The following is a 27,325-nucleotide window of genomic DNA, read 5'->3' on the forward strand; positions in this document are numbered from 1 at the left end:
CTCAGTTCCTGGAGTCATATGGCTAGACAGTTGTATTGATATACGCTACTTTCAATTTTATTTCAAGGATACTCTGTGGGATTGAAACTGGAGATTGGACAAGCCATGGCAGATGCTTGAAATCTTCTGTGTGTTTCTCACCCAACTAAATGGTTGTGCAATAGACGGTAATCATCTGTGCAAACATGGGGCAAACATGAAATATTTCTTGATCTGCATAACTATATTCAATATCTAATTTGCATTGATGTTCAGATATGCTCTGCAACCCAAGATGATCTCCACTAGGATCAGAAGACCAAGGGCATTCTCCCACACTATTATATTTTCTCCACCAGCCCGAATTATTGGTATACAACAAGATGGTTCCAGTGCCTTATGTGGCTTCCTCCATGTATGTGCTCTTTCACTGGTTCTGAATGCTTAAATTGCAACTCAGCAGACCTCATGAATTAGAAATAATTTATTGTACAGCAGTTGCTGATTTTTGATGTCGAGGCCAAGCAATAAACTAACTAAAGATCAGAAAAAAAACATGAATTAGAAATATGAAATAAAAAGTATCTGCTATCAGTTTACTTTGTGGAATACTGTCTGTGCAATTTTTTTCATCAGTTTAAAAAAATCTAAAAAACCTGCTATTGAAGGGGTGGATAGCATTTCAGCCAAAACATAGGGTAATATTCTTTCCTTCATGTGTTTATTTATTTATTAAGCATTAGTAGAAGCATATGATGAAAAAACAAACTTATGCAGCATCAGCCAAAAAAAAAAAAAAAATACTCCCATTTTATCCCTCCGTTCATTCCAAATACCTGTCCAGCTCAGCCTTAAATTTATTTAGGCTGTCAGCTTCCACAACAAAAGACAGAAGTCTATTTTACCAATAAACTACCCGCTGGCTAAAGGCAAACTTTCGCACATCTGTCGTACAATTGTCTTTCCTCAATTTCAATTTATGCCCTCTCAGGTGATTATTCTTAGCAAGAGGAAGAATCCCATCAGCATTGAGCATGCTCAAACCATTCAAGACTTCATACACCTCAATCAGATCACCTTCCAGGTGGCTAGTGTTCAGACACTGTAATCTGCAAAACTTAAGCCTTTCTTTGTAAGAGCAACCCATTGACAAGACACCATGAGCTATTCTTGCAGACCGTCTGCACTGCTCAGAAAACTTCATATCTGCCTGCACATTTACCCCCAGGTCCTTTACATTCTCTGACAGTGGTAGAGAGTGAAAGGTCCTTTTCATTCTCCACCACTGTCATGTAGTACCACAGAGTTGATACTTTACTCTGGGGTTACTGCTTCCCATATGTAGTACTTTACTGTTGTCAATGTTAAACTTCATTTGCCACCGCTCAGCCCATCTGCTCAACTTTTCTAGATCCTGTTGCAGCAGCGTACTGTCATTGGTGTCCTTTACAACCCTGCCAACCTTCATATGGTCTGCGAACTTGGACATCAATATCATTTATAAATACAGAAAACAACAATGGACCCAACACTGAACCCTGAGGGACTCCACTAATAACATTAGTCCACAAAGGGCAGTGTCCATTTATTACCACTCTGTATTCTCCCACTCAACCATCCCTTTATCCATAGCAGCAATTTGCCTCCAATGCCACACTGCTCCAGTTTGTGCAGCAGTCTTCAATGTTTAGCAGTGTCAAAAGCCTTTCTAAGATCCAAATATATGATATCAAAGTTATTCCATACATCCAGTTCCTTTGTGACCACATCATAATATCCAATCAAATTGGTCACACAAGACTTCCTCTTAACAAAACCATGCTGTGTCTGAGCTATAACTGAAGTCTTGTCTGGGTGATCCTGCAGTGCTTCTTTAACCAGAGCCTCTTGAAAAGGATATTTCTAAATAGGCCTACGAGGCTGGGAAAACTCATGTTAAATAATTAAACTTCACACCAACCAGTGCTTGAAAATATTTTAATACTGTAACTAACTAAAAACACTGTACTTACAATAAAATGATTAAAACTAGTTTAAAATATTTAAAATATATAAATAAAAACAATTAAAATATGACTGAACACATATATTAAAGAATATTAATAATTAAAATATACCGTAACAACTGTAGCTTTTGGAGAAGGCAGTTTCCTTTCTCAACAGGGTATATGTTGCTGTATGCCACATCCTTAAATAGCAGGTCCACAGCATTTGTCACATGGTTCCCCAGGGATGTGATTGACAGGGATTGAAACTGTTATCTTGGGACACGATGAACGGTTTCGGGTGGCGTGCTCCCGAGCCATTTCCAGTTCTGAAGCGCAAATGGGAAATTCCAATCACATTCCTGGGGAACCATGTGACGAATGCCGTAGACCTGCTATTTAAGGATGTGGCATACAGCAAAATGTATGCTGTTGAGAAAGGAGACTGCTGTCTCCGAAAGCTGCAGTTGTGTTGTTAATTTATATGTATTTTTTATTTTTATATTTTACACTATATTTTAATTTTTAATATTCTTTAATATCTGTTTTCAATCATATTTTAATTGTTTTTATTTATATATTTTAATTGTTTTTATTTATATATTTTAATTGTTTTTATTTATATATTTTAATTGTTTTTATTTATATATTTTAAATATTTTAAACTAGTTTTAATCATTTTATTGTAAATACAGTGTTTTTAGTTATAGTATTAAAATATCTTCAAGTACTGGTTGGTGTGAAGTTTAATTATTTAACTCTTGAACAGAAGTTAAATTAACATGTCTGTAATTACTTGTTGCCCTTTGATCCTCCTTTGTGAATTGGAGTCACATTTGCACATCTTCAGTCCAAGGGTACCTCCCCTGAGTCCAAGGAAGCTCTCATAATTATGGCTAAGAGTTTGCTTAATTCCTTTGCTGCCTCCTTTAATATAACTGGATAGATCCCATCCACCCCAGGTGCCTTTTTTTTTGTTTGTCTTCAACAATTTCTCCTCCACTTTCCTTTCAGTTTTTACAAAATCATCAAACTCACTGCCAGAGTTTAATTCACATCTGGCATTCCCCCCTCCATGAATAACTCCTCATTTGTGAATGTAGATGCAAAATACTCATTTAGTTTGTTAGCCACCTGAGCAGAATCATCAACAATTAAACCAAAATATCCAGCTGACCAATCTGATTTATCCCTTTCCTTTTAGAGTTTATATAATTAAAGAAGTCTTTGCTGTTTTCCTTTGCATCCTTTGCCAAAGATTTCTCATTATCTGTCTTTTCCTGCCTAATCTCGTTTGGTTACAGACCAGCTCGTGACTTGGTTACAGACCAGCTTATATCTATCATAGGCTTCCATGTCACCCATTAATTTATATGTATCCCATGTATTTTTCTTCTCCACCACATGTCTCATTGGTTCATCTGACATCCATTTAGGCCTAAACCTTGAACAGTATTTCTTAATTGGTATGTAAAGCCTAGTAACTTCCAAGTTTAATTCTTTGAATGCCTCCCATTTTGAATTTACTGTTGGTAACATCATCATTTGGTCCCACTGTATAGAATTTAAATACTCTCTCTCTCAGACCACCATAGTCGCCTTTACGAAAGGAAAAACCCTTCCCTTTACCCCTGATGGTAGTTACCTCTTTGAGTAAATCCCACTTCAGCATACTGTCCTCATTGTCTTCTAGTGGTTGCTTTTTAATGCATGAAGAATCACTACTGATAATCAGATCAAGAGTATTACTCCCTCTAGTTGCTTCCCGAACATGCTTACATAGAAAACATTCATCCAATAAACCCACAAAAGCTTTTCTAGTGTGTGAGTGACCAACCCAGAAATTCCATCAATATCTGGGAAATTAAAATCCTCCAATTTATAAGACTCTCTGATATACTGGCCCACTCCATTTCCCTGTACAGTTTCTTATTATACTCATCAGAGTCATTAGGCCTATAACACACTCCTACTCTGAATTTTGATCTGCCATGCTTATGTCACACCAAACTGACTCAACACTGCACTGTCCAGTGATGTCGACTGGCTGCACTTCCTTGGATTTTGTGTTTCTTAACTAATAGCATAACCCCCTCCTCCCTTCCTGTCCTGTCTATTCTTCCTGTACGCATTTTACTGTACCCAAATTCCAGGTTTGCACTCCTTATATCTGTGTGACACCACGTCTCCTATATCCCAACAATATATGACTTTGATGTTTTGACCAGCACCTCAAATTCATCAAATTTATTTACCAAACTCCTAGCATTGGTGTATACACAAGTATACATGCACCTGTTCTTATTCTTAGTTTCCCTAACACAATCCATGTGTTTACTTGTAGCGCAATGACTCCCATGCAGTCTCTGAAATACTGGGCATCTTGTTTTCCAGGCTGCTCCTCATTCCAATAGAAGCCGTGCAAGAATCACTTCCACCTCTCCCAGTGGCTACTGTTAATCTATTAATCCTTGTATCATCCGTCAAGCTAGCAGTTTTCTTTCCCACCTAACACTGCCTCGATAGCATCCGCAAATATTCTCGCCTCCTTTCTATTTAAGTGTATCTCATCCCTGTAGAAGCAGTATCTCCTGTTACCAAGTACAGACCAGCCTGAAAAAAATTCTACCTCTTGATCCTTGCACAATCTTTCCAGGGCCAAATTGATTGACAAGGCTCTTGTCATATACTCCCTGCTATCGTGTCTGGGCAGAATTGCAGACACTTTCATATTCAACCCTAATTTACGACTTTTTTTTTCAACAGTGGCCTGTACTTGTTAAGTAATTCTGCTGGTCTCCTACTCTTAATATCATTAGCATACAACAATATGACCTTTTGTTCCCTTAAAAGATATCTGCTCTATAACGTCATCAACCTTTGCCGCTGGCAGACATACCCTGGTCCTGTTCCACCTATCCTTTTTACATACCATGTTTCCTGTTTCCCTGACATTAGAGTCACCGACAACTAGTAGTTTCTGTGGCAACAGTGCATTCTGCTTTGGGGGTTGCCGCTGTGTTGCATGATGATCCAGTGCAAGCTCTTGCGTTGATGTGGGCAGCTGAGAGCTTGATGGCCCCCCTTAATTTAGATCTTTCAACGGCATCTACCCTGTTCTTCAAGCTCTCATATAGGCCCTTAACAACACTGAGTTGTTGCCTCATTTCCTCACACTCCTTACATTGCGCTCATACAAAGGCATTTGTATGGAAGTACAAATTTCCCTTGGAAATATCATGTCCCATACCTGACTGATCCACAAACATCAAACAAGCAGTGCATTTTAAAAGGCTGTGATTCAGAGGGCATCTGCCCCCCTCAGTCCTCCCCTCAGCCACATCACTCCCATTAGCTTCAGCCTTTTACTTTGCTGCTCTGGTCTGGGTCATGATTTCGATTCAATTTAAATAAAATTTCAATTTCAGTACAAAAATTATAACACTAAGCTTATATCCCAATGCAGTTATAACACTATATATCTTTTTTTCAGTATCGAGTGTTATCTCCGAGTTTCGTTATATAACTTCTGTATCAAGTTGTGTATTAATTAATAACTTTAAAATATTAAATGCATTTTAAATAAATATTTTTAAAAATTTCTACTTTATATTTTTATAGATGCTTAATTCTAATCTATGAAGAGTAGTATTCTAACTTTCATTCTTAGTATGCCTGATGCAGTGTTTAAAGGGCCAGATTTATTGTTCCCTTGGTTTATATAAAGGATAATATGAGGAGGGGGGTTAAAAATATTTTTATTTACCTAGAAGTAGTTGTGATAGAAGGTTGAAACAAGCACCATGTATTAACATCTTTTCAACATAGTCACCAGACAAAATGAGATTTTTGTCACCTCTCGATACACTTCTGCTGACCAGTTTTGTACGAGTCTTCTGACTGTCCTTTAAATCACGACTTGGCAGCAAAAATCATATCATCATTAGCAGCAAAGTATTTTCCCACGAAGAAAGGACTTTGGGGTAGGAAAGAAGAAGAAGAAATCTGTGGGTGCGAGGTCAGAGGAATAAGCAGCATATAGCAATATTTCAAACCCAGATTTGTGGATACACCTCCCTACAGCATGTGAGGAATATGCAGGGCCATTTTTGTGGAGCAGGTGCATACCTTTTGACAGCTTTCCTTGCCTTCATTTTTCTTTTATAGCAAGAGGTTGGAATAATACTTTGCTGTCACAGTACAGCCCGTTTGAAGGTAATCTGTTAGTATACCATGCTGATCCCAAAAACCTGACAGCATCACTTTGCCAGCACTTGGTTGCACCTTTGCCTCTTTGGTGGGTGGTGATTCTGCATGCTTCTTTTGTTTTGACATTTGTTTAGTTTTGGAATCATAGTGATGGATGAAAGTTCCATCCATGGTAACTAGTCATAAAAAAAAAAATCCACTTGCTTTTCCTGGTACATCGACATAATTTCATGGCACATTGTGCCCTTTCCTTCTTTGTGTGGTTGCCATAGAGATTTCAAGGAATCAAACAAAAATTTATCTTTCTAGTAAAGGGTTAGTCTGTGAACTCATCTAGCAGACTGAGTGAACTCATATGCAACTGTTGATGGGTGATGATCTCTACAGCTCCTACTCTAATTTGGAGCTCTGTAGCTAGTTCTACGATGCTAATACAGTGATCTTCCAAGATTAATGCCTCAATTTTTGCCGCTGTCTTCTGTTACAGCAGTTGCTCCTGATCCTGGGATTTCTTCATCATGCACTGAGGTTCTTCCACATTCGAATAATTATACTGATGTGCACCAACAGTGTAACTTGCCAGTCTTCTCCATAAACAGTGTCCATTTCTTCCTGGATTGTTTTGAGTGTTTTACCCTTACAGAAAGAGGAATCAAATCACTGATCTGTATTCCATTTTATCCAATGTGGCACTTAATCTCATTCAGCTCTGCAAAGAAAAAAATTAATTGCCAGATCAAGAACAAAATTTGGTTGCCATAGGGATTTCAAGGAATCAAACAAAAAAATTTCATTTCTATCACAACTACTTCTGATTGAATACAAATCTCTCTCTCTCTCTCTCTCTCTCTTTTTTTTTTTTTTTTTTTTTTAATTTCCTTGTACAGAGGTGGGGACAAGGGTTAATGATAGTAATTAGGGTATTCTACTTCAAGCATACCTTAGTTAAGGAGGAGTTGGAAAATGGCCATTCAATTTTAGTACTGATAAAAAACAAGATTCATTTGAGTAGCAGCAATCCCAGAATAACATACCAATTGTGTTATCACTCACACTAACCTGAGTGTGAGTGATAAGAATGAAAAAGACCTGGGGGGGAGTTAATTGTGTAATCAGACATGAAATTCTCCGAGCAGTGCAGGTGGGCTGCTAGGACAGCTCAGATTATTTTATAAATGATATACAGGAATTTTTCCTGCAGGGATAAGGAGGTGATTATTATGCTGTGTAAGGGAATGGTTATGCCACATCTTGAGTACTCTTGAGTATACAGGTCTAGAAGCCTAATTTTAGGATGGATATTGCTCTGTTCAAATGAGTGCAGAGAAGAGCAGTGAAATCAGTTAGGGGAACAAAAAGGATATTCGTTGCAAAAGAGAGAGAGAGAGAGAGAGAGAGAGAGAGAGAGAGAGAGAGAGAGAGAGAGAGAGAGATTGGTTCTGTAAATTATAGTCTTTGAAAATTACGCATCTGTGGTGCCTAATTGAAGTGTGTAAGGATTTGAAATGGTTAACTAAATGCAGATAGCCCTTTCTTCAGATAAAACACTTAAGGGGATCATAAATTTTAATTGGAAAAGGATAGTTGCAGAACAGATGTGCAGAAATTTGCATTCAGCCAAAGAGTAATCAACTTTTGGAATGAACTTTCACTTACTGCTGTGGAAGTGGGTAGTTTGAATAAAAGGTTTGTGCAAATTACTGGAAGGAATGGGGAAATTAATTTTTTTTTTTTTTTTTTTTGCTAGTGCTAAATAAGCTTTGTTTTCTGGCTTACTAAAGCTAGTACTAATAATAATTACCTAGATTAAAAGTAAATGGAGCACCATTAGGTACTGCAGTTGCACTTACTTTTTTTTTTTTTTATCTCTACCTGCATGAATTTTTTATGTGGTGTCAATGCAGACTTGGCATTTTTTGAAAATGTAACTCCCTATAAATACAGGAATTACTTTGTTTGATTCATCATTATGGCTTAGACACCAAATAGAAGTGTAGATTTCCTATGAGCAATCTTTCAGCCTACAATATAATATATTGTAGGTTGAAAATCTTCAATTGGGTAAGATAAAAAAAAAATTAAAACTAACATTTCTTTTTCTTTACTATTTATTTGTTTTCTAGTTATTCATATATATATGTATATGTATATTATTGCCCTACAGATTACCCATGTAGCAAGCTTTCAGCAAGTACAGAGCATCCAGATTTTACAATGTGAATATGAATCTGGTTGTAAAGGTATTTTGCAGTTAAAGATTACAGGAGCAGCTGAGGTATTCTTTCTTTTTATTTTTGATATGCTTGTATTCCCTAGTAAAACCAATTATTGTGTATGTTAATTAAAGCATAGGTCAACATTTCTTTTCGCCATATAACATAATTTGTTTTTGAGACTTATAGTCTTAATATAGTGTAATGTTGCAATGCATTGTAACTAGCTGATTTTATGAAAATATCTGCTGAATGGCAAAACGTTACTGAACTTTTAAACATTGCATTTTAAATTATAGCCTAACCTTTGTATTTGCTAATGTTACATTTCTAGATGGATCACAAGTAAGGTTATGTATTTAGTTTATGTATAGGTTCAGTAAGGTTATGTATCATTTAAATAAATTAAATATGCACTATACAGCACTAGCAGACTTTAAATGAAATTTGTTACACAATAAAAGGAAACTTTTTGCCTTTTATTTTGTTTTATTTTACTTTTGCTTGCCAATACAGTAATGTGACTGGAACCTCTACTGATATCCAACCACCTAATGATTCTTCATTGAAGTGCAGAACTGCAATTTCTTCAGTGTCAGTGATTCACCATCATTGACACTGAAGAATCTCCACCCTGTCAAAACCATTTGGCAAATGGGTGGAGATTTCACGTGGAGTCATAAAAATTCTTGCAATGTTCCATAAAGTAAACATTGTAACACTAATAATATTCTAAGTGTATAACTTCATTTATGGCATGAAGGAAGTTAGGAGGTCATAAGAAGGTTTATAAACACTGAAATGTACCTCTAAATCAGAAAACCTTACTAAACATGGGAGATTATAAAGTAAGAGGAGTTGTTAAAAAATTGAAAAGAGACAAAACAAACCACAAATTCTGAACAAAAATCAGTACATAGACAAAGTAGCAACATCTTAAAAATACATTCTACCTATAAAGCATTAAACATACAAGATCCGATAATTTGTTAGACAAATATAGGACCATGCTGAAGAAATGCCGTGAGTTAGGTCACAGTGTCTATGTGTCTGCAGTTTTACCTAGGAATTATAGGAGGGATTATATGATGAACGCCTTGTTGATTAACTCAAGACTTGAAGGACTCTGCAAGGCTTTTGGGACGAAATTTCTATCATCTTGGCCTACTCTTGTAGTTAGAAAGAATCTGTTTTGTAGAGACAGGATACATTTAAACAAAGGTGGTGCAAGAGTTTTTGCTAGTATTATTGAGGCCTTAAAGGTTCAGGGAAACTGCTAGTTTGGGGGGGGCAATCTATATAAATGCATATCTATATTACCAAAGGTAATATAGATGTGTATTTTTCTGATAATATTGGTCAAAGTAACACTTGCACTCACCTCAAGAGTTCTTGTTTGTTACTGCAACAGATCATATTAGCAAGATGTTCTGAGGACAGAAATGTTTCAAATGAGCAGGTACCGAATGCCAGGGAAGTGAGCTTAAATAACTTTAAAGAGTGTGTCAGAATTGTTAACTATACAAGAACACTAAGTCTTAATTGTTTATATGGTGATGTCAGAAGCGTCATAAATAAAATCAGTGAATTTGAACTGCTGGTTAGGACAGATAATTGATATTATAGGGCTTACGGAAACGTGGTGCCATTTGGAGATAGGGGATGATGAGTTTCAGTACGGCCTTACTTACCATTAGTAGTGCCATATGATGCAAGAAAGCAAGCTTATACACATCAGGCATGTATAATGTATTTAGGAAAGATAGAGAAGATAGAAGGAGTGGCGAGGTCATTCTTATCAAAAGCAGCCTGATTGCGATGAAAGCTTTCCCGGATTCAGACGTTTGGCATGCTAGTATAGAATCTGTATGGTGTAAGATAGTTGGAAGAAAAGGTATAATGAGAGTGGGAGTAATCTACACGCCAGGTGATTGTGTGAAGATTATGATGAGACCCTCTATATGAAAATGAAATGGGCAAGTAAGCATCAACATCTTATTATGGGTGAATTTAAGTTGGCTCTAATTCATGGGAGCAAATGGGAAGGAAACTCCACATGGGAGACAAAATTTTTAAATAAACTAGATTGTTTTTGTATCAACATGTCAGGGAAAGTACTAGGGAAAAGAATATTCTAGACCTTATCATCACCATGAACCAGATGACATAATAGGGCTGACAGTGCAGGAACCAGTAGTAGGAATTGATCACGGAGTTCTATGGTGGACGATGAAGAGAGGTATCAATAGTTAAAGCCAAAGGAATGTGTTTTAATTTCAGGAAATGAAATTATGACAGTTTAAGTTATTACATGGCCTCTATTAACTGGGTAGATATCTCACAGAGAGCGAATATCGAATTATGGTATACCAATCGAATTATGGTATACCTTTAAAACATTAATCACAGAAGCCTTGAATGCTTATATACCATAAAAAAATATCCATGAGGAAGATCCCAAGTTGGATGAATAAGGAAGTTGCCAGTTCACTTGAGCAGAAAAAGACTGTATGTAAAAGTTACAGAGCAATAAAAAAGTATTGAAGCCTATAACAGCTACAAATTGATCTGTAATAGTGCAACAGAAACGTTTAGGCTGGCTAAGGCAGATTATGAGAAATCGCTGGTAAAGAGAACAAAGATTGGGGATAAGGAATTCTTCACATATATAAATGCAAAGAGAAGGACAAACCAGATCAGACTCGTTATGTAATGGGCATGGGAATAGTATTAGATACCCTAGCTGAAGTTGCAGAATAACTCCACGGCTACTTTGAATTGATATTTACAGAAGAAAAACTCGGTGTAAATGAGAAATTATGAGAGTGAAGTTGAAAAAAATGTAATTAATGATATTGAAATTTCACATGGTTATTTAATGAAAAACTTTTGAGCCTACAGGCCAGTAAGGCTCCTGCAGTTGATGGCCTATATTGGCAGATTATACCCTATAATCTTAACGGAGGCAGCAAGTGATTGCAATGAACTCACTTAGAGAGGCTAATTATGAGAGAATCACTGGACTAGGGATGATTCCATTGGATTGGAAAAGTGCCAGTGTATCTCCAATACTTAAGGGCCGTTCTAAGAGTGAAGTGGGAAATTACCAGCTGGTCAGTCTAACTTCAGTAGTAGGGAAAATTATGGAGACAATGATCAAGGGTGGAATTAACATTCATTTAGATAGAAATGGAATTCTGAAGGATATTCAGTGTGCTAATTTGGTTAGCTGTTTTAATAGGGTAACTCAAGAGCTGGAGGCCCTGAGTGCCAAGCGATAGTTTCCAAGTTATTTATAGTGGGATTTTCTAATTTTTTTCAAGGGCGAGGACTAGCTTTTTTTCATAAACCCTCCTCCGCTCGCAACATTACTGCCTCCCTTGCCAGCAGCGTTACTGCTAACCTCGCTTGCAACGTTACTGCCATCTCCACTAGCATTGTTACTGCCTTCTTATTTTCTGATCATTTGGTCACTGGTGGGCACTGCTCCTGCCTCCACGTGGCATGGCCAGTAACCTGGGAGAAGGAAGCCCCTCTCACAGGGCTAAAAGGAGCAACAATGGATTGCGACAAATATCCACCACTAGAGCCAACAGGCTCTCAACATACTGTCACCCGTAGAAGGGAACATAATCTCTTAGTCTCCTGAAAAGAATGAGAACAGATTTTAGCAAATCAGAACCACCAGCTTTTCTGATAATGCAATTCATTATTGACTCAAACAATAAGCAAATTGACTCCCTCTGTCATTCAAAGATGTCCTGAAAATTCAGCAGGAATGCCAAAAATGGTAAAACGACTCCAGTCAGCAGACCTATTAATTAAAACTATGCAGGCTAGACACTCTGAACTGTTATTGAAACTCAACTATAAGTGGAATCCCAATCAAAGTCATGCCGCATAATACACTGAACTCCTCAAAAGGAGTAATAAGTGAGTGGGATTTATTAAACGTCACTGAAGAGGAGATATTTATGAAATTACAAGAACAAAAAGTAACACAAGCAAGGCGAATTATGATCTGGAAGGACAATAAAATAGTTCCAACATGAAATATCATATTGACATTCAGTACACCAAATTTACCAAACTCAGTGAAAGCAGGCTATCTGGAGTGCCGAGTCTATGCATACATTCCAAATCCCTTAAGATGTTTCAAATGCAAAAAATTCAGTCATTCTCAACCAACATGCAGAGGTGAAATTACATATCCTAATTGTGGTTCGAAAAATCATTCTCAAACAGAGTGTACTGCAAAATCTCCAGAGTGCCCCAAATTGTAAGAGGGATCACCCAGCTTATTCAAAATCATGTGATCTGTGGAAAATGGAAATAAAGATACAGAAGTTTAAGATCAAAAACAAAGTATCATATCAAGAAGCAACAAGGCAAGTCAAGGTAACTGTGCCAAAATGCAGCTATGCTACTGCTACCCAAAACTGTCAAGCTGTTGCGACCCAAAAAGAGGTGTCAATCCCACCTAGCACATCCATTGCAGAATGGGCACGATCTGTACTATTGACAAACCAGCCCGCTAACAAATCTGTTTCAATCGACGAAATAAACAATACCCTACTGTCAGTTCCATCAAAAATTACATCAGTCGATAGAGTACAGAGGAAACCACAAAGGCAACAACCAAATTCAAGCAGCATGGACAGCAAAGCTGTAAATGCACAAGAAGAAATAGTCCTTGACCTTCATGCAAAAGATGACATGGAGACTGGATGTTGTAGAAGGGAGTACAGAATATGGACGTCCTTATTTTTCAAGAAAGGATAAGACTAAACATGATCATCAAAAGCAAACTGCTCCCTCTTATAAGAAACAGACAGAATCATCTTTCCTCTCTAAAACCAAATAATGAAGCATGTTGTACAATGGAATTGCAGAGGTTTACGCAGTAATACTGATGGTATATACGATTTGATCTCGCAATATAATCTCGTAGCCATTTGCCATGTGAAAAATGACATCTTGTAATGGTAAGTTTGGATATTGAAAAGGCTTTTGACAAAACCTGGAGGTATGGCGTATTGCGACAACTTTATTCCCTAGGATTGCGGGGACATTTTCCGAAATTTATTGAAAACTTTCTCCAAAACAGAACTCTTCCGGTTCGTTATCAAACAGTACTTTCTCGTATACCCAAGAAGAAGGTGTCCCGCAAGGGTCAATACTTAGCACTACTCTTTTTTTCACTTAAGCCCAGCACTATAACCCACAACATTCCCAATATTGTTGAATTATACATGTATGCCGATGATCTCACTCCATCTTGCAGTTCAAAAAATATTCAAGCTATTGAAAGACAGCTCCAACTCTCCATAAATAAACTAGAATGGATATTGTATATTAGAACAAAAAACAGTTGCAATTCACTTCTGGCCGACCGGGCTAGCCGGGTGGGTAAAGTGCCTGCCTGGCAACCCAAAGGTATGAGGTATATTGAGGGTCTAGCGGCTCCTGGGATTTCTCCCATCTCCGCGAATGTTCTATGTATCGGTGACAGTACCCTGTCAAAGCCAGAGATTTAGAAGTGTGTGGGTCATGAGTAGTGTTATATGTTGTGCCCATTGTTTATCCGGCTTATTGGCCGCCAGGCCCCTAATGGGACCCGACGTTGCCCATACCTCGCCACGTGGAGGCTAGCCGGGTGTTACCATTGAGTCAATTGTACTCTGGCAGGTCCTGCCACTTACTTTCCTGGGATTTTAGTGGCTAGGACCTAAAATAAAATTGGAACAACCGCGGTTGATTTTAATTCACTTACATTAAAGTGCTAATATGGGGTTTGATGCTGAAGGCCTGTTTCTGAAGTGCCTAAAAGGTTGGGCGAAATTTTTTTGGTGTATTTTAAATTTGGATGTGTAGGGCTATACACTGTGCAAGAGAAAGAGCTGGGAGGGGAGAGTGAAGGCTGGGGGGTGAAATAGGAAGAAGAGGGTCGATAGGGTAGTGACCCCCAATTATTCAGTGAGGCATGCCCATGCCCCACCAGAGGGAAGGAATGGTGTGGCAGGGAAGAGAGGAGACAGCAAGCCATCACCTCCCTCCCCTGCCGGGTGTGGGAGTAAAAGAATTGCACTGCACAAGAGAGTGCAGAGCCTTGAGCCAATATGGCTCCGTTGAGGCAGAAACTTGGAGTTTCTCTACCTTCGTCGGTCTTCTGTCATTGGTAGCGTTTGGTATCCAGATTTTTCCTACAGCTATGAACACTGGTCAGGTTCGTTGTTAGTCTGCTAGCAATGGCTGTGGTTCTCTTCATCATGGGAAGATCCGCATCTCCATGGGCTTATTCTTGCGATCGCTGGTTTTAGATGATTAGTAGTGAGCAGGTTCCTGAGGGAGGTTCTCCTTGAATCCTCTCCACGCATGTTCTGTGTCTCTTTTTATTTATTTATTTATTTTATTTTATTATTTTTTATTTTTATCTTCTGTAGATGGCTATCAGTGTTTTACGCCTACCATATAGTTTTTGGGCATATTCCTTTAGCTCCCTGTATTCCTCTAGTGAGTCCAATAGATGTGATTCCAAGTTCTTGGGGAGGTAGTGTATTGCAGTGATCAGTCTGCACCTGAGGTCCTCATAATGGGTGCAATCATACATAATGTGCTCCCAGCACTCAAGCTCCCTACAGGCACAGCTCGGATCCACCTCAATCCCCAGGGCTGCCAGCTTGGCTTTAAAGGCCCCGTGACCAGTCAATAAATAGGTGGTGTATAAGCCAGGTTGAAACTAAGTTGGGGGACCGGGGTACATCCTGTCAATGTTCGGAATGAATTTCCTGGTGATATTTCCCTTATTTGAGTTGGCCCAGCGCTCCTGCCAAACTTGCATCAGATGTTTTTGCAGTCTTGTCTTTTCATATTTTTTGTGGTGCATTAACGTCCACAGTATAGCCATGGTATGTACAAGGTATTCCTTTCTCTATGTGGTAGTTCATTCCCCTGCACGTGATCTCTCTAAGTCAAGGGGGAGAGCTCCGGCCAAGACCTGCAGTGCGTGGGTACTGGTTGTCCTACAAGCACGTGTAACTGTCAGTAGGATGGTTCTTTGCGTTGCATCAAGGATGCGTCGGTTTGCTACAGTTGCTGTTTTGGGAAACCATATTGCTGAGGCGTAAGTGATGATGGGTAGGAAGGTTGTTTTATAAAACAATGACAGGGTGCGTTGGTTTAACCCCCAGTCCCGCCTGGCGATCCTAGCCACCAATCCAGACCCCCAATTATTCAGTGAGGCATGCCCACTTTTAATTAATTAAATGTATCTTTTAATTTTGGCTCTGATATACGTTAGATGGTGTTTAAGGGTAAGATTACCATCCAGTATAACCCCTAAATATTTTAATTGGGTCACTAATTTTATTGTGGGAGGTCCCACCTTTATTTGTGGGGGTCTACGTATATCAAGCTTGCCTTTTAGCAGGATGGAGGAAGTCTTTGTTGTTGATATCGGCAACCCAAAGGTCACGGGTTCGAATCCCACCTTGGGCTTGGATCAAAGTACTACAAAAACCTTGGGAGGTGCATTATGGCCACAGAAGCCGATGCGCCAACAACTACCAAAAAAAAAAAAAAAAAAAAAATCACTTCTGCGAAAAACGTAAGCTGCATCCAGAACCGGAACTTCAGCTAAAGAACCACCTGATACCACTCACCAGCAATCTTTGTTTCCTAGGTTTAATGTTGGACACCAAACTTGACTTTGTTTCTCACATAACATATTCCGAACTGTTTGTTTAAAGAAACTAAATATTCTTCGGTTCATTTCTGCCATGAAATGGGGTGTCGATAGATGCTCTCGTCTACATCTATATCATGCTCTTATCAGGTCTCGCTTAGATTATGGAGCTGTTGTCTATGACTCAGCTAGGAAAAGTGCACTAACCATACTGAACACCATCCAACACAGTGCCCTTTGTACTGCTCTAGGAGCCTTTAGAACATATGAACCTCCACTTCACCTTAGAAGGAAAATGCTGCTCCTTAATTATGCAGCCAAAATTCAAAGCCTTCCAGCCCATCCTGTTCGACCTTCTCAACCCTGATTGGATTACGTTCTACAACAGCAAAGTTACTGAAAATAGACCTACTGGTATTCGATTAAAAGAATTGATACATGCCTGGGACATAAATTTTGACAATATGCTTCAAGAGAATGATGTACCTGATCTACCCTGGTCTGTAACTCTCTCTCTCTCTCTCTCTCTCTCTCTCTCTCTCTCTCTCTCTCTCTCTCTCATTGTGATACCTATTTTCAGCAATGGGAAAAGAAATCCCTGGCAGATGAAAGTATTAAACAGCCACATAAAGGCCCTGCCCTCAACAATCCTCAGTGCTGTGTAATATATATAGATGGTTCAAAAATAGACTCTTCTGTTGGTGTGGCAGCTGTTGTTTCCACTTTTACACTTTCTATATCACTACTAATTGAGTGTAGCAGTTACATTGCAGAATTATATGCAATAAAATTAGCCCTAGAAAATATAAACACTTTCCACAATACTAGCAGTATTGTGGAAAGTGTAATATACACAGATTCCATGAGTGCAGTGTCTGCATTAGACAATAAACTTTCAATATTGCATACAATCATAAAACAAATTTTTTCCTGCTTAAACCACCTATGAAGTAAGAATTATGTAGTGATATTTTGCTGGATTCCAGGGCATTCTGGTATCACAGGTAATGAGATAGCAGATTAGGCAGCCAAACAACCAGTCAGTACAATACCATCACATTACCAAGTACCATATATAGATTATTTGAAGAAGTGCATTAAAAAATTTATACTTTTCATTGGTCTAAACTCTGGAGGTCAAAAACAAACAATGCTCGAAAAAATTGCTCGAAATCAAAGAGGAACCAGCACTATGGAAATTTAGCTTCAGGCAAAACAGACAGAAAGATGTTGTTCTAGCAAGATTACACATAGGGCATACACATCCAACCCATATATATCTACTCAAGGAGGATGTCCCACCTCAATGCACGCATTGTACTTTACCACTTACCATTAAGCATATACTCTTAGATTGTAAGCACTATTCCTATTTCCGAAAAAATACTTTCATTTCACTGTCAAGACTGAAAGAGCCTCTACCACTCGCTCATATTATTAGAATGTGAATGTGAATTTAAATGAACTGTTTACCTTTCTTAAGTAGATACAAATATATGATTTTCTATGATTACAAATTGGACATGAATTTTTATATAAAAACATGTCATAGGAATAGGTACATTTTGGCCTCAGTTGCCCTTGTGCCCAAAAACACCAATACCAAGAGCTGGACTTGGGGAATAATTTCAACATTGTTTATTTGGTATGATTAAAAGGTAAAAACACCTGTCCCCACCCTACTACAAAGCGGATTGGTCTACCGCATCTCTCGCCGTGACTACACTAGCTGCTACATCGGGGAAACTGGGAGACGGCTCGAAAAATGCCTTTCCGAACACAAAAGAGCAGTCCGCTTAGCGGATGTGGAGTACTCAGCTATTGCCGAACATGCTTGGGCAACCCACCACGACATTGACCCACACTGCGATGTTGTGATTGTGGATAAGTCCCGCCACTATCGGCGTTGCGCCTGGTTGGAGTCGTTAAACATCAAATGCTCCAATATCTCAGTGAACAGGAACAGTGGATGTCAAGTCCACCCTATCACCGAAACAGCAATCCTGTCCATTGACAAACGCTGGCCACGTCCGCATACATCACAGCCACAGGCTTCAACATCCAACAATCAATCATGCATTTCACGTACAAGATTGGCAGTACATGCCCTCATGCTCCATTCTTAACTGTCCATTTAACTGAGGAAGGTTGACTAAACGACCAAAAGCTTTTATTTGTATGTATCTAATCTATGTATATTTTCCTATTATTAAACTCGTCACAGTCTATTTTTGTATCCGTTTCGCTCTGAGCAACTGTAATTTAATAATAATAATAATTGTTTATTTGGATGTCAGCAAAGCATTTGACTCAGTCCGACCTGAGCAGTTACTTTATAAGTTGGAACAGGTTGGAATCACAGTGAAATTAAGAGCGATAGCTGAATGGCTTCAGGGCAGGAGGCAGAGGGTTGGGATAAATGGTTATTCCTCAGATTGGGTTGATGTAAGAAGTGGGGTTTCCCAAGGATCAGTATTAGGACCACTGTTGTTTTTGATTTTCAAAAATTACATCGATGAAGGGATAGAGGGTGTGATGTGCAAATTTGCAGATGATGTAAAAATTTGTTGAGTAATTAATGATCACCACCAAGCAGAGCTTTAGAGTAACCTAGATAGACTTCAGGGATGGTCAGAAAAGTAGCAGCTATGCAAATATTATCCAGCAAAGTGCAAGGTATTACACCTGAGGAACAGTAACCCCGCAATAACTTTTACACTTGGTGGAGTTGAACTAAAGCCAGTAGTGGATGAAAAGGACTTGGGTGTTTGGGTCAGGAGTGAAGTTCTCCGAGCATTGTAGGCAGGTTGCAAGGAAGGCCCATGGTGTCCTATCGATGATTTATCAAACAATTGCTAGTACAGCAGGCCCCCGTTATAACGCGGTTCGCTTTACGCTGATTCGCTACAACGCTGTTCTTATATTATAACCCGTATCTGACTATAACGCTGTCAAAACTCACTATAACGCTATTTTACTAGCATACAGATTGAATTTTTGGCAAATCCGTCTTCAGTCCAGTCTGTTTTGAGCCTTTTGTTTTTTTCGGCAAAAGGAGAAAATAGCCACCACGAAATTAACTACAGTAATTATTTTTATAATTTCTACTCTATGTACAAAATTGAAACTTTCAATATGCTCTATTTTCTTGGTGTGGATAGTTTCAAGGGAGAAATTCTTTTTTAGTACACAAGCTGAAAAAATTTACCATCCAGTGTCATATGCTGTTACGAAGTCTGCATTTTCTGTTCTGACCTGTAATAGAAAGATACTAAAAATAGATTTACTCCCTATCTCTTCTTTTGTTTTACTGTGGGAACTATAACTTGCGAAATGTTTTTCACACAATCAATCCCATGAGTGCTAAATGCGGTGCTGTTTCTTGTACAGTATTCTCTTGTCTTTTGAACTCCTCTGACCTTCTGGTCACCTGAAGTACATAAAATTTGTTTGTTTTACTGTTTTGGAAATTCCATAAACATTCTCAATGACTCACACCATAATTTATTACAGTATTTTCGTGCAATAAACAACCATTTGATTTTACTGCACGGTAAAATCGAACTTTTCAGATAAATAAAACATTTGTCACCGTCTTCAGCTCACTTGCCAGAGGAATTCTAGATATCATTCAGTGCATACAGTGTTAGACATACAGACAGTTTACTGTACTCGAACATCGTATCACAATCAGTGCAACGCAGTTACATTTGCAGAGAGTTATGGCGGATAAGAATGAAAAAGCAACAATGTCTGGACGCGGTGCAAAGATTGGAAAGGTAAGAAAAACATTGAGTTTGAAAATTAAATTAGACGTTTTGAAGAGAATTGATTCCGGTCAGAGACAAGTGGATGTGTGCAATAATTTAGGACTGGCACACATCCACTTGTCTTTGAGGTTAAGCTAAATCGAAAGGTTTAGCTCTTAAAGGTTTAGCTAAATCAAACCTACCTGTCATCTGGAAGGCTAATAAAAAAGCTTGGGTAACCAGACCGCTTTTCATTGATTGGTATGCTGAGTTCTTCTGTCCTGCAGTGGAAAAATATTGTGCAAAAAATAACATTGGTTATAAAGCTATTCTAATCATGGATAATGCGCCAGGACACCCAAGCAAAGAGAGCTTAGAAGACTTGAACAATCACATAAAAGTTTTTTACATGCCTCCAAACACTACGTCTCTGATCCAACCAATGGACCAAGGAGTAATTGCCACATTTAAAGCGTACTACATAAGGAACACCTTTTCCCAAGCTATTAAAGCCATCAACACTGAAAATGTACCGAGTTTAAAGGAGTTTTGGAAATCCTATAACATTAAAACCGCCATCTACAACATTTCAAGTGCCTGGGATGAAGTGACTCAGAAAACCATGAATGGAGTGTGGAGGAAAGTTTGGAAAAATTGCATAAAGCATTCCCAGGAACCTGATGATTCCGTTGAAAATGTTAAAACACAAATTGTTGAGCTCGGAAAAGAAGCAGGATTACACGAAATTAACGAAGACATCGTACAAGAGATGATCGACAACGACAGGGATGGCCTCTCTAATGAAGAACTAATGGAAATTATAAAAGAACAAGAGCTTGCTATTGAGGGAGATGATGATCAAGATACTATAGATGAAGAACCGATGAAGTCGCTGACTGCAAAAGGACTTAGTGAAGCTTTTGAACACTTCGAAAAAATGTGTGATTATTTCTGGGAGAACGGCCCTGACATGGAACGAAGTGCCAAGGTAATAAGAAAGAAATGAATCCCTACATGTTGTTGTACAATGAGAGGAAGAAGGCCAAAGCACAACCCAAAATCGACTCATTTTTCAGTCCAAAGATACGAAAACTCGAGAGCACAGGGCCATCGAATTAATAAATTCATGAATTTCGTTAGTTAATTACCTCATAATTATATGTGTATGTAATGTAGCATATTTTATATGTACAAAATTTTGAATATTAAATATTTTTAATCGACATTGGTGCATATTTTCACTACCATTTATTATTGATTAGAAAATATCCTATGGAATAGACTGCAACTCACAAATACATATGTTACCTTATGGGAATATGGCGCTCGCTTAGCGCGGATTCACTTAGCGCTCTGTTTTCCTGGAACGAACTATCAGCGTTAAGCGGGGGTCACCTGTATAGATAAGGATGTCATAATCTCATTATATAAGTTATTGTTCGACCACACTTGGAATACTGTTTTCAAGTATGGAGACCGCATCTAAAGAAAGAAAGATGCTATGCTTCTTGAAAGGGTCGAAAGATGGGTAACTCGCCTGGTGAGATCGGCAAAAGGACGTCCATATGAAGAAAGACTTTGAATATGTGGGTTGTAGAGTTTGGAAACTACGCACTTTAGAGGAGACTTGATTGAGATTTTTAAGGCTCTGAGAGGCATAAGCAAAATGAATAAGGACGAAGTTTTCACAGTTATAAACGATTCTAGAACTATAATTTCAAGTTACGTGGGTAGATGTTTAGACTGGATTGCAGGGTTATTTATTTTAACCAGTGAGTTATAAGTTACCTACATGGGTGGTAGAGGCTGACAGTTTGGAGAAATTCAGAGGTCTGCTGGATAGTTATCTACGGGAGGAGAGAAATGCATAGGTTTTATATTTTCTTTTTTTAATAATTTTCTTATTTTCTTCTTATTATTATTATTTTATTTTATTTTTATTGTTATTTATTTTATTTTATTTTATTTTTTTGGCTTGATGCAGCATAAGCCGTAGGCTTCCTCGCACCATGTGGCCTGGTGGGAATGTTAGTAATCTTGGGTATAACCTCCATGCACAATGACCACCCAGGTGTGAGCCAACGTAAGCAGGGGTCGAGGTGTGGTGCCCCCACCACATGGAGGAATGCTGCTCCTCTGTGTCACCAGGCAATACTAGGTGGTAGATGACTGTCATCAGCCAGTGCAATAACACCACTTTGCTTATTGGAGGTTTGAAGTAGTGGAACCCATGTTTAGTCTCCACAGCTAAGTTCCAGTCAATCCTTCCCCATCTCTTCCATCAAGCAGTGTGACTGATGACTTTTGAGGTTATGATGAACATCATGGCGAGATCCAATCTACCTTATATTTCGAGGGTACAGCTTTAAAACGGTGTTCGCAGGCCGGCCATTAGTTAGTACACTGGATGAACCTATTGGTAACTCTTTAGGAGGCTTCCGGATCAGCTAGTGTATAATCTTGCTACCTCTACTCTGACTCTGATAGTGACTGGAGGGAGGCGGAGTAGTGTGTATGCGGGGGGGGGGGGGGTTGTCGAGATCACATTATGTCAAGGATCTGGGTATATTCTTACTATGTGTACACATATGCAAAAATTTTATTACTTCATAAAGCATGTCCCAATCCCCCACTTTTTCTTACTATTGAATACACCATGAATTGTCGAACTTATCTGTGAAAAGATCTAAACCTCCCAAACATTTCCTAGTTCATTTCACAAATATATGTGGTCTCAGTTCTAATGATGTCCATTTCCACTTAGTCTGCCAAACCCCATGTACTTTTTCTGACAGAATCTCAGTTTTTGGTTGATTCAACTACTGCTCATCTCAGTTGTCCAAATTTTTTGCTGTATGATTCCTTTTATGCAGGATAAATTGCGAACCCATAAGGGTGGGTTTGCTATCACCCTCCGGAGTCCGGGATCAACTTGCAAACCCTCAGGGGTAGGATTCAGCTGGCACCATCTGGTGCAGGATTGTTGGTGCTCTCGTATCACTGCAGGCCTCCAGAGTTCCCTTGGCCTCTGGTGATCTCACGAGGACATCTCTTCCCACAACTTTTATTCCCTTTCCCCTACCCTTATTTCGCCTTCTTTTGGGTGGCTTAACTTCTCTTTCAAGCCAGCCCGGCGCCTCCGTAGCCAGGTGGGCAGGACAGCAATGCGTAGCACACGCTTCTTGATTAGACCGGGGTTCGAGCCCTTGACCACCAAATACGGAGGATGCGGAAAGGTCAGGGAATGATCATCGCCTATCCCCGAAGCAATATGGCCTTAGTTGCTAATGCTCCTAAAAACCAAATAAACAAACAAACAAGCCAACCCAAAGCTTTATCCTCATTTGGACCTACCTTCACTATTTCCCCCCTTACCGCAACCCACTTCCCCCCCCCTCTTCTTTCTCTCTCTTTTTTTTTTTCCCTCAAATTGGCCTCTTTGAGGAAGCTCGAGTGACCCTGGCAGAGACCAGCCAGAGTATAATAGGCACCTTCAAGTGATGGTGGCAAGCAACATAGGGTCCCACTTGGGGCCGTGCAGCCAAGCAGCCAGAGATACAACTACAGAACAAAACACATTATGTAACCAGGCATTACACTTTTTTTTGGCTTTTGCAGTTGTTCTGCATTACATCACAGAGTACATACAGCGCAGATGCTACCGGTGGCACTTGACCCTAAATACTATGCCACACAGCTAACATGAGTGATATTTTTCTCATAAACAAGTACACAAAAGTGTACTTGTTTATGAGAACACTGTTGAGATGAGTAGTGCTATAGGCACCACAATTTGGTGATGTTCACTTCTACAGTGGGGTTTTCTCTTGTGGCCAATCTTCACTTTGTGTTGTTTGGCATTACAAGAATGCAAAATGAAAAATTGGATAATCTGCAAGATTTCTTTTCCTTTGGTCTGATTACTATTTCAAATCTTCTTATGTCCACATTTGCTTAAATCGTGTCAGTTAAATTATTCTTGTAGGGATGCAATCCATTATTCCACACTCTACCTTAAAATCTTATCCTTGATCTTAACCATTGCTTTCCAATAAATGTGTTAAGTCTGTTCAAGATAAGAATGTTCCATATTGCAATTGGCATGTATGCAAATATCCAGTTTCATTTTCTGCCTACACCAAAACTTGCAACAATTGTAAAGCATTTATTAATTAGTCTAAAATAGATTTTGAGCAGTCTAAGAGTAGAAAGCTTGCTCCTTGTCCAAATGGTAGTTGAGTATTGTGATCTCTTGCCAAAGCTATTGGTTGCCACTTTTACCCATCACCATCTATCAAAACCAGATGGTTCTGTTGTGACATCAGCCAAACATAAAGCTGACCTGCTCGCATCTTAATTTTCTTCTTACTAGTGTATCGATTTTCTTGTCAAACTACCTCCTACTATTACCAGTACTCGATTCTTTGCCTTCTGTGGTCTTCTGTCAAAAGGATGTCAGACAATTTCAAGTCTTGATGCCATGAAAGCACCAGATCCTAATGGTATTTTTGCACTTATTCTCAAAACCTGTGCTCGTGTACTTACTCCTGTTCTTTGTTGCCTTTTTTTCTCTTTCTTATTCCACATCTGTTTTTCTTTTTGCTTGGAAATTTGCCCATACAGCCAGTTCCTAAAAAGGGTTACAATGGGATAGATCGAAAGTAATTGAGAAATCTATTAAACACCAACTCTTAAACTATCTAGAAAAATATACGGTATAATCCTGTGAATGTATTTAATAACACAATAAATATACAGAGGCTTTCGAGGGTGACGAGTCTCTTTATCAACTGATAGATTGAATTTGAATGCAACTGTTATAGTTATGCGTGCAGTGAGCTGAGAGTGAAGTCACGTTATTCAAGCTGCTTTCCTATTGTTGTTGTACGGACATGCGCTGTTTTATTCCAGTGTTTGTCGAGGTGTAAAATGGTTGTCTCCAGGATGGGGTGCACTCTCATCCCTTTGCAGTGGTTTATGGCCTTCGGATTGTTCAATATATTAAGTGGCTCTAGCCATGCATGGTGGCTAAAGTGTCGCGAGTGGTCCACTATTTCAAAGTCACATTTGGGATCGAGATTATGGTTGGTGGCCAAAAAATGCTCCGCGACTGCGGACCGGTCAGTTTCGGCAAGCCGGACTGCTCTGTCATTATCCGTAAGGCGATCTTGAAGACGTCTTGATGTCTCACCAAAGTAGCAGCTGTCACAGTCTCTGCAGGTGATGCGGTATATTGCTGCTTAAGAGAGGTGTGACAGGGATCTTCACACTGGAGACAAGCGAACGTAGGTTTCTGCAGGGTAACTGTATGCATTTGATGTTGTAATTTTTTAAGATTTTTGAGATCTGACTTGACATGCCTGGATAGTAGGGAATGTAGGCGGATTGTATACTGTCTTGGTTCGGGGGTCTTGGGTGTGATGCAAGTTTTTGTGCTTGTAATAGGCATCTGTCTAGCACATGGGATGGATATCCACATTTGGTCAGGTCTGTCCTCACGCGGGAAATCTCGTTGCCTCTGATTGCATCAGTGCTGCAATGGCTCTAAGCCCCGGAGAATAGGGTGCGGGCAGTGCTGTTGAGATGACTGGGTGCATGGCCAGTATTTAATAACACTTGTTGTGTTATTAAATACATTCACTGGATTATACTGTATATTTTTCTAAACCATCGACCCCAGTACACCAGGCCCTTTCATGATAATTTTAAGCTATCTGAAAAACTTCCATCTGATCAATGATTGCCAGTATGGATTCCATCAGTGTCAATCTAGTGGTGATATTCTGGCTTATGTTACCAATCTGTAGACAAATTCAATGGAAAAGTTTGGTGAAATTTAAGCAGCTTTGATGGTATAACCCACATGTGCTTTTGATTGTGTTTGGCTTAAAGGTCTTCTACATAAGCTTTTGTACTATGATTTGCTGACTGTTTTTGGTAATTGTGTTTCCTGTTTTTTCTCTGACTGTTACTGCGGGTGATGGTAAATGGTTTTTTGTGTCATTTAATTTCTTTATTAATGCAGGTGTATTCCAAGGTTCAGTTTTTCTTCCTATTTGTTAATAACCTTCTATTGACTGGAAATCCTCTCCATATTTTTACTAATGATGCACATTGTATTCCACCTTCCAATTTGAGAAACTTTGCTTTGCACAAACAGCTTCAATTTCTAGAATATCCACTACCAATTTCAGCTCAGTCCTGCCTTATATCTCACAAAAAGGGGGTCTTCTGCTTTTATTATTATTATTATTATTATTAGCCATATGGTGCAAGGAAGCCTGGGGCTTATGCTGCACCAGCCAAAAAAAAATTTTCCCTATTACCCTGAGAGAGAGAGAGAGAGAGAGAGAGAGAGAGAGAGAGAAGTAGAAAGGAATCACCAAGAAAGGGAAGAATGATGATATCCAGCTCAGGATCCTGGGTGTACCAAGCCCATACTCACCAGATATGAGCCCTTGGGGTTGTTTTTCATCGATGACACGGCTTTCTACTCAAGATCGAATATCTCTATTAGGGATTACCCTGACTTCTAATCTCTCTTGGCATAAATAAATTACGAATATTGCTTCCCTCTGCATCTAAAAAACTGGGTGTTCTCTTCGGTCTGAGGATTATTTCTCTTCCAGACAGCTGTTCACTCTGTACAGATTGCATATCCAGCCTACCACGAATGTTGTTTCCCACATCATGGGCAGTGCCCCCTCAAAACCTCTCTCAGGCTTCTAGATTCCATTCAAAAGAGGACAGTTAGGTTAATTAATGACCCATGTATAATAAAGTCTCTCTACTCCCTGGCTCATAGACATTCTGTTTCTACTGCATGCCTTTTCTATAGGTACTTCCATGGGCTTTTCTATGGGTACTTCCAGGTACTTCCTTCTCAATTGGCTTCTATAATTCCCACTTTCTCTTCCTAGCCAGTCAGCATCCTCTTGCTGCCCGACATCAAACTCACAGAATCAGCTTTTCCTCTTCCTCATATATACTGGGTGATTCACTACCAGTGTGACAAACTTGCAGGAGGTGTAGGGGGCAGAACAATGAATCGGAATCACATAGCATTGCAGGGTCCGAAATGCCTTCGTCATGCAGTAGAGGACGTTGAATGGGAGGTCGCATGAACAGCGATCCCGCTGGAAGTCAGCATTTGCGAACCGGTTCCTGAGGCAGTAGGATGGACGAGTATTCAAACGTTGAACTGGCCGACATGCACCTTGCGTATGGAGCAGCGGACTGTAATGGGCGCGCCGCTCTGCGCTTGTACCAGGAACGTTTCCCGCACAGGCGTGCTCCTCATCATACGATTTTCGCACGTGTGCACAGAAGGTTACATGAGACTGGTTGTTTCACGAGAGGTACCATGAATCGATAGCGAACGACGAGGACGCCAGACAATGAGGAGAATGTCCTACGTCTTGCAGAAGGCAATCAGAGTATGAGTACTCGAGTGATAGGCCAACGATTGGGTATTTCCCAATCCACTGTATGGAGGATACTGTCAAC

General features: G+C 39.2%; 1 protein-coding gene across 1 annotated transcript in view; it reads left to right on the forward strand.

The window, feature by feature from the left end:
* LOC150081130 (focal adhesion kinase 1-like) overlaps positions 1-27,325 on the forward strand; it is a 1,307,299-nt gene that overhangs the window by 346,817 nt on the left and 933,157 nt on the right. The window contains exon 9 of the mRNA XM_090380936.1: positions 8,338-8,448. Coding sequence (XP_090237062.1) covers positions 8,338-8,448 — 111 coding nt within the window. The remainder of the gene's footprint in view (positions 1-8,337; positions 8,449-27,325) is intronic.

This window comes from Mastigoproctus giganteus, chromosome 9 (assembly GCF_048544385.1).
Source record: "Mastigoproctus giganteus isolate SK-2022 chromosome 9, ASM4854438v1, whole genome shotgun sequence".
NCBI classification, from domain to species: domain Eukaryota; kingdom Metazoa; phylum Arthropoda; class Arachnida; order Uropygi; family Thelyphonidae; genus Mastigoproctus; species Mastigoproctus giganteus.